At 49.1% G+C, this 8,178-nt stretch overlaps 1 protein-coding gene across 1 annotated transcript in view; it reads left to right on the top strand.

The window, feature by feature from the left end:
* The first annotated feature begins 900 nt into the window (after window positions 1–900).
* Window positions 901–8,178, top strand: part of DPYSL2 (dihydropyrimidinase like 2) — a 55,706-nt gene continuing 48,428 nt past the window's right edge. The window contains exon 1 of the mRNA XM_074807926.1: window positions 901–1,747. Within this exon, the coding sequence (XP_074664027.1) occupies window positions 1,397–1,747 (351 nt within the window). The 5' untranslated portion in view covers window positions 901–1,396. The remainder of the gene's footprint in view (window positions 1,748–8,178) is intronic.

The following is an 8,178-nucleotide window of genomic DNA, read 5'->3' as shown; positions in this document are numbered from 1 at the left end:
GAGTGCCTGGATGGGTCTGAGCCCCCCCCCGGGGCGGGTCTGAGCCCCCCCGGGGCCGGCCCTGACCCCCCCCCCCCCCGCCCCGGCCGCGGGGCCGTGCGGCGGGTGGTGCTGAAGGGACAGCGCCGGCGGCCCGGCCGGGGCGGGGGGGTCGGGTCCCTCCCGGCCCCGCTGGCCCCGGCCCCGGCCCCGCTGGCCCCGCTCGCCCCCCGGCCCCTCGCTTTCTCGCTCCTGCCCCTCGGCTCCGTCCCCAGCGCAGGGCCGCTGTCGGCAGGGGCAGGAGCGGGGAGGCGAGGGGCCGCTGCTCTGTCTCCTCCTCTAGAAACCCGCACTCAGCCGGAGCCGCCTTTGGCTGCCTCCCCCGATCCCCCGCAGGGAGACACCGGGGGCTGCCGGCATTGCAGAGGCTTAATTGACTTGCAAGGTCACTAATTTCAGCTCCTGGAGGTAAGTCCTGGTTCACGGCTCATTTTCCTCTCTCCCTCGGTTCCCACACCCCTCTCCCATCTGTCTCTCTTTCTCATTTTCTCTCCAGTGCATCAATCAGCCCTTTTCCCCCCTGAAGAGGGTCTGCCCAAGTCACGGCACCAGCGATGCCCCAAAACCCAGAAAGATGAGTCAGCATTTTGCCTCCCACTAGCCCCACTAACCCAACCGCGATCTCATCTGCTCCCCGCCCTCCGGCTCCGCTGCTTTGGGAAAAGTGAGGAACAATAGGATTCCCGGAGCACTCCCTGGCTCCACCATTGCGGGGCCAGGGGAGGAAGGGGAAAGGGGGGGGAGGAAGGAAGGGATCCTTTCTCCCCTGCCTTGGGAACACGCCTCCAGAGCAGCCGGAGGTGAGGGGGGTGCTCAGTCCTCATCAGCTCCGTGCAACTTGTAGCAGCAGCAGCAGCAGCAACACGCCGGGGAAGGGGAGGGGGGAAAGGGTGTGTGTGTGATGGGGGCTGTTGCTCCAACCTGATCGAGTCCATTTGCCAATTCACCAGTCGCATCACTTCCGGATCAGTCCTCAGTTTCTGCTGCAGAGTGAGGATTTTTTTTTTTTTTTTTTTCCTCTCCTTTTCCCTCCCTCCCCATCTGGATGCTGGGAACTCGAAACCTCCTCCCTTGATTGCAGCAGGATCTGCCCCAACCTTCCCTCAACTTTGCGCTGCATCAAAGAAACCAGAGCGAGCCACAGGCTGTGTTGTACCGATGGGGGCAGGGGATCTGCCAGGCACAGCCCTTTGCAATTGATGTTGCCGTATCTCTAGGACCCAGAGCGAGCTCTCTCCCTCTTTTTTTTTTTTTTTTTTTCCCTCACCTCTTTTCGTGTGTGTGCGTGTGTGTGTGTGAAGGATCCTCCTGGTTACCGCTGTTATTATTTTCCCTTAGCAGGGAGACCACACAAGCCATGGCTGAGAGGAAGCAGTCTGGCCGGCAAGGCGAGGAAGAAGAAGTGCCAGCCTTCTTCAAAAACCTGGGCTCGGGCAGTCCCAAGCCCCGGCAGAAATTCTGTGGCATGTTCTGCCCGGTGGAAGGCTCCCTGGAGAACAAGACCATCGACTTCGACTCCCTCTCGGTGGGCCGTGGATGTAACAAAGTCGTGGCAAAGCAGAAGGATGTTGCCCACCTGGGTCCGGATGCTCAGTCCGTCTATTCCAGGCAGAGCGGGAAGGGAGGGGAACCATCTGTTGATTTCGGGAGAAAGGTGGAGATCAGGAGTGCCACTGGGAAGGAGGCGCTGCAGAACCTGAATGACAAGGTGGGTGCATATATGTGTGGGGTGTGTGTGTGAGATGCAACTTGAACACGTGAGAGGCTGCAGAAGGATGTATCCTTTCCACCCTGCAGCTTCTTGCTTTTATGTCACCTGCATGGATGTGGCAGTCGGTGTCTTCCTCTAAGAAGCAGCATCTCTACTAGAGCATTCTTGCCAGACCTCTAATGTTATCCGTGTGCTCTCTGCAGGTGTGTGTGTATGTGCACAGGGAGGAGGGCAGAAGAAGAAAGGAGCCCCTGCACCCACAAACACCTTCCCTTTCCCCGCCCTGCCTTCCTAGTTGGTGATAGAGACCGACTTTTTTTGTTTCTTAGGCAATTCCCCCCAGCACAACGGTAGCAAAATGCCCCACCCAGCTAGTGAATGCAGCTCCAGGGAACAGAAACGCAATTGTTAGCAAAAGAGCATCAATGAGCCTCCACCTACAGGGATCAAATCCCTGCGGGCTTCTGCCAGGGGAAACTCCTACCCCCTCCTCCCAGGGGAGGGCAGACTCCAGAGTGACCCCTGGGAGCTGTATTTCAATACCAATTTTGATCAAGGCCTCTGGCTACAGTGGGAATTTTTGCCTCCGGAAGATCTGGGACTTTCACAGGAATGTGGCGTTCTCTTAGAAACCCACTGAACTCCTCCCAGTCTTTGAAGACTCCTGAAGCTATTTTCTCACCCTCTGTATGTGCCATGGTGTAATAAAGCCTATCCTCTTCCTGAGGCAAACCCCATTCAAGCCACAGGTCTGGCTGACCGTGCGCATTTGCTTCCCTCGATAAATAGATTTTAGCAAGCTTTATTCTGAGATCTGAGCCATGAAATACTCTGTGCGTTCCTCTGACAATGCTGGCTCCTAGGCATGGGCTGGAAGAGCGGAAATGAATGAAGCAGCGACCAGCAAACCGATAAACTCCTGGCGTACTGGGAAGGAGTTTCTGTGAGTAGTCCCCCAGCGGGTTTATGGAGCAGTCTGTCCTTCTGGAAACGGTTTCTAGCATGTGCCTCCTGATGTTTACTAATGGTATGGATTGTATATAGAGGGCAGAAGTCTGCCTGGAATTTATAATATGGGCTTGTCCGCCGCTTTCTCCTGCTTTCAGAAATGTGAAATATTACTAAGGGTATTACTGGGGGCTCATCCTCCCCAGGTCAGACCCTACTTTGCTTCTTCCTACTGCAGTAACCCAAGGGCTCCATCCAGCCATACTTACGTGGGTGAACAACTGCTGTTTACGGTGAGATCACAAAGGTAGGCCCTGATCTTCAGAAGTGCCACGCACCAACCTTTAATTAGGAGTGGGATGTGCTCCACGCCGCCTCAAACCCGATTTGCCAAACCCAAACAAAAGTTTGCCGCTAGAAATGCCTATGGGTTGATGTGACCATGTTGAAGTGCCTACTAATTGAGTAACTTCCCATGATTAATTAGTCTTGTTGGCCTAACCAAAGTGCATCTCGGGAATAAAGGGTATACGCCTTTTCAGCTTTGTGAATCAAAGGGTTTGCAATTCAGGACGTTTTCAGAACTAATTTTGGACAATTTGATGTGGTGATGTCCTGCGGGACATAAGTATAAACAGGTGATATATTAATTCTGAAAAGATTAATTATTTTGTGATTGAAGGGTACCAGTATAATAAAAAACTCTAAGTGTAATATGGTGAAAAATCAGAAGTCCACATAGAATATTAATCCCATTTTTTAAGAAGTATGTGTTTTGTTTCTATTTTTAAAGATTTTTGTATTAACGTTAACTGAGGGCATGAAATAATGGGATAGTGCAAAACATGTGAGTTGTTTCTCGTTAGCTTTACATCACACTGATGCCAACGGATTGTATAGTGAGGGGTTGTGAGCGTCTGGGTAAGTGCAGCCTTTTATTATAAATGCCTTGCTATGGATTGGCATTTTATTGCAGGAGTGTTTTAGCTTCGATGGTTTTTCAGCAGACTGCATCTAAACTTGAATCGATGGTTAGATCCTCAGGAGGCAAAACTGGCTTCACTTCAGTGTAGTTAACAGAAGTGTCTTTACGATGATAATCAAAGCTCAAAGTATTAAAAAAAAGGTAAAGAAAAATAACGTTGCAGGAAGTGGCATTAAAGGAAATGGTGCATTAAAATAATTTCAGATAGGAGTTAAAAGGCTTCTGAAGATTTGCAACTGAATTTGGCCCATTATTTTCAAACCTCTGTCTTAAGCATTTAATAACACATCTGAAATAGGTTCTCCCTGGATAGACTGTACACTATTTCCATGTGATAGGAATCTAAACTACAGTGGAAAGCAACGGCGTGCTAATTTATATGATCTTGAATTTATAACTTGCATGAATTATTTCACAATAGGCTGGAAATCTTACTGCTTCTTTTTCCTTAGCTTGAGGCTGACAATAGTTGCAATTTTTATCAATACCTGTAACAACCCACACACAGGACGGTCCATGCTCTCTTTGAGGAACCAAAGGACCCTGTCGTGAGCTGATGGGAATGGGTGCCGATCGCCTGGAGGCAATGGAGATAGCTGGAAGTGTTTTAGCCAGTGGCTGGAGCCAAAGCGAATTTAAAACAGTCATCCTTTAAAAACAGTCCTTTAAAACAGTCATCTGTCACTGTACAGAAAGATCTTGTATTAATCTCCACTGAAATAATTAACAAAGGAAGATGGACAAGCTATTTTTTATTTTCCTGAGTTCTTAACTGTCCAGAGGATAAAAAAAGGCATGTAATTATTCCACATTAAATTGCAATATATTGTTCTGCAGGCAAAGATAAGGGTAATCAAATCTCTTTGCGTCTACCCTGTCTAGGGTATTCTATAGGCATCTATCATGGCCTCGCTTTATTGCCTCTGGGCCATGCTGCCTCATCATTCAGGGTTAAGATCATCTCTAGAGGCACTAGGAAGGCTCTCTATCTTAGTTTAAGCAGCTCTTTACAGTTAGGCCTCTGGAGGCAGTGTGACCTATTCAACAGGTCTGCAACTCAGCAGATCGGAGGCAAGCTACTTCCCAGCTGTCAGGCCTTGGAGAATTAACTGTGCTTCTATTTCCCATCTTAAACTTTGTCATCTTCCCTGTTTAGACTGCTAATGCCTGGTCCTGGAGCTACTTGTTCAATGTCTGAGCACTGCTTAGTGCTTTGAGGCCCTGACCTCAGTTGGGCCATCACTGCAGCCTAACAAGAATGTGATGTTCAAACCCAGGATTTCTTGACCGAGACAATGAACACTTGGCCTGGCTTTCATGAACTGCTGTGCACCTGCAAGCCCATTTCCTACAGCGGGGTTGGTTTCCAGACAGCACCAGGGCAGGGACCTGTGGAACTTACTCAATAGCACTGCTTTGTAGTAGTCAGTGCAGAAGCTGCAAGTTACCTCGTCTCAGAGCAAGGGGACTGATAAAATGGCTTCCCAGGGCATTGGTCCTCTGTTCCTTAGATGAACAGTCTTGAGACATACACATTCGCCTGGGTTTTGGAAAGCCTTGGCCATTGCTTGCTTGACCTGGGTCATTTCCCTGTGTGTATTTCCCAGATTTCCCATGTGTATAATTGGCATTGCTTCTGTCTTGCTCATCTGTTGAAATTCTTTGGGACAGAGACAGTCTTTTAGGGACCATCTACAGGGAAAAGCAAGGTTTGATTGCAAGAGGGATCAGCAAGCCTGGGGCTTGCTTTAATCTAGTTTGCATAGAGAGCCCGAGTAGGAGCTAAGACACTTCAACACTAATACAAGCCCTGGGATCCCAGATCTCTTCTTAAATTGCTAGTTAAAGTTCCCATCGCCACCTTGTTGTTATTCCAGTGATTCGGGTGGTTCCCCTGTGCAACAAACAGTCACCTTTACACGCCTTTTTTGCATCCCTTAGAAACAGTTCATGGACCTTTGGGAAGTACAGAGCACTGGGTGTAAACTACTGGTCTAAAACAACAAAGCTATGTCCTATTGTAATAAGATAAATAACAATCATAAATAAACAGACTAGGAAAATATTTTTATTTTAGAATTGACAGGAGAGGAATCACTTGCAAAACACAGTGTCAGGAAGCTTTTGATATGACTGGGGTTTTTGCTAAAACCTCAAAGCTCTTAGGATCATGGTTGTTCATTCCTGGAGAGAAATAATGAATAACAGGGCGTTGTTGAGAGCTCAAATAATCACAGACTCTGGAACGTTAATGGAACTGTTGTGTAAAACAAAGAAGCTGTTCCAGACAGCTGGAAATGCAGTTATGAGTTTAATTTGTTACAATGCCTGCAATTTTTCTAGCCTTGTTTCGACAATCATTGTTTGCAAAATAATCATACAGGAGGATGACTTGCATGTTCCTCCAATGGATCATAATAGTTTGTCTGGCTACTGAAAAAAAAAAGCCATAGAGAAACTAACAATAATGAGCACAAATGCCAAATTCCTCTTAACTTCTTAGATCCCTCTCAGAACCATTGATCTGCGTAGCTGGAATGTGCCACACATCCAGTGGGTGTCTCGTGGAGTGGTCTGTTAGTTACCAATACCACTGTCATGCAGAAATGAGCCAAGAGGCTTTGATACAGAGCCGGCTTATTATTTGGGCTAAAGACTGGAGGAAAAACTTAAACACCTGGGGCCGGATCTCCCCACTCGCTTTGGAGCTGAGTCGATTCAGAGGTCTGGTGTTTCAGCAGCACCTTGTGATGCAGGCTTTATCTCAGGGGATAGATGCAGTACCCGGCACGATGAGCCTGGCAGCTTTGCATGCCACCCTTATGCCAGTGCTGTGGCCATCGTTTGACATGAGCCATCTGCTTTTAGTAGGTGCTGAGCAGTTGTTTAGGTCTGCCTGAAATCTTTTATCTGCAGGACTGTGTCGAACTCCCGATATCACTTGTCTGTCTTGTGGCACATGAAATCTGAGTCTGTCTTCTGTGGTGGTGTTATAAAGTTGGGAAATGATGTAGGCAGCAAACCTCATGTGAAGTTGATGTGTGTGTTCTGCATGAACTCTCCTACCTGAGAAGGGACAGCACTGGGTCAGTCCTGGGACTGGCGCTGTGTAACATCTTTGCTGGGGACATGGACAGTGGGATCGAGGCACCCTCAGCAGGTTCACTGACATCACTGAGCTGTGTGGGGCAGGGACATGCTGGAGGGAAGGATCCATCCAGAGGGACCTGGACAGGCTGGAGAGGGGGGACGTGCCAACCTCATGGAGTTCAACAAGGCCAAGGGCAAGGTCCTGCCCATGGGTCGGGGCAGTCCCAAGCACAAATCCAGGCTGGGTGAGGAGTGGGTTGAGGGCAGCCCTGGAGCCAGTCTGGAGGAGGCCACAAAGATGCTCGGGGGGCTGGAGCACCCCCCTGTGAGGACAGGCTGAGAGAGTTGGGGGGGTTCAGCTGGAGAAGAGAAGGCTCCGGGGAGACCTTAGAGCGGCCTCCCAGGACTTAAAGGGGCTACAGGAAAGGGGGGAGGGACTCTTGATCAGGGGCGTAGGGATAGGATGAGGGGTAACAAGTTTAAACTGAAGAAGAGGAGATTTAGATTAGATGTAAGGAAGAAATTCTTCCCTGTGAGGGTGGGGAGGCCCTAGCACAGGTTGCCCAGAGAAGCTGTGGCTGCCCCCTCCCTGGAAGGGTTCAAGGCCAGGTTGGACGGGGCTTTGGGCAACCTGGGCTAGTGGAAGGTGTCCCTGCCCATGGCAGGGGGGTGGGACTGGAAGGTCTTTAAGGTCCCTTCCAACCCAAACCATTCTAGGATTCTGTGATCTGGGATCTCTTTAAGATACAGACAGAAGTGCAATGTCTGTTCTTTGGTCACCTCCTAGAGATCTGGAATGAATCTCAAGGTGGGAGAACAGAGGTCAGAATTTAATTTTCTCATTGTCTGGAGTAATGATTGTCTTGTACATCAGAGCTAGGCAAAGCTGCCTGACACAAGCAATGACAGCAATTGCTGATAGCCTGATGCTTTGCCCTGTATGTTTTGGGGGAAGGAGAAGGGATTATAATGTTAAGAAACAGTGCAGATCACTGTGCAAAAAGCTATTTTTTAGACCCTACCTGCAGTTCCCATGGGCCTGGAGATGCTAAACTCTCTCTCCACTGGATGAAAGGGAGAGGCAAGGACAAGGATGCCCGAATGTCCCATGCCTTTGTTCCAGAAATCCTGTATTTAACTATAGTGAAGGTCACAGCATGAATGTAGGCTCTAAACTGCTTAGAGAGGAGAGGACATTTTTGCTCTACCCATGACAGAGTGATCCCTGTCTAGAACCCTGAAGAGGGCTGTTTCTTTCCTGATAACAGGACGTGATAGTAAAGTAACAGTGGAGCGGTGGCTCTGGTGTGTTTAAGGACAATTAAGATTGTAGCACACCTGAAATGCTCAGGACATTTCCTCTAAGGAACACACTATAACAGTAAGTTGTCTTAGAAGGTTATTT

This window comes from Strix aluco, chromosome 28 (assembly GCF_031877795.1).
Source record: "Strix aluco isolate bStrAlu1 chromosome 28, bStrAlu1.hap1, whole genome shotgun sequence".
NCBI classification, from domain to species: Eukaryota; Metazoa; Chordata; class Aves; order Strigiformes; family Strigidae; genus Strix; species Strix aluco.
The sequence above is the reverse complement of the archived record's forward strand: the minus strand, read 5'-3'. Positions and strand labels throughout refer to the sequence as shown.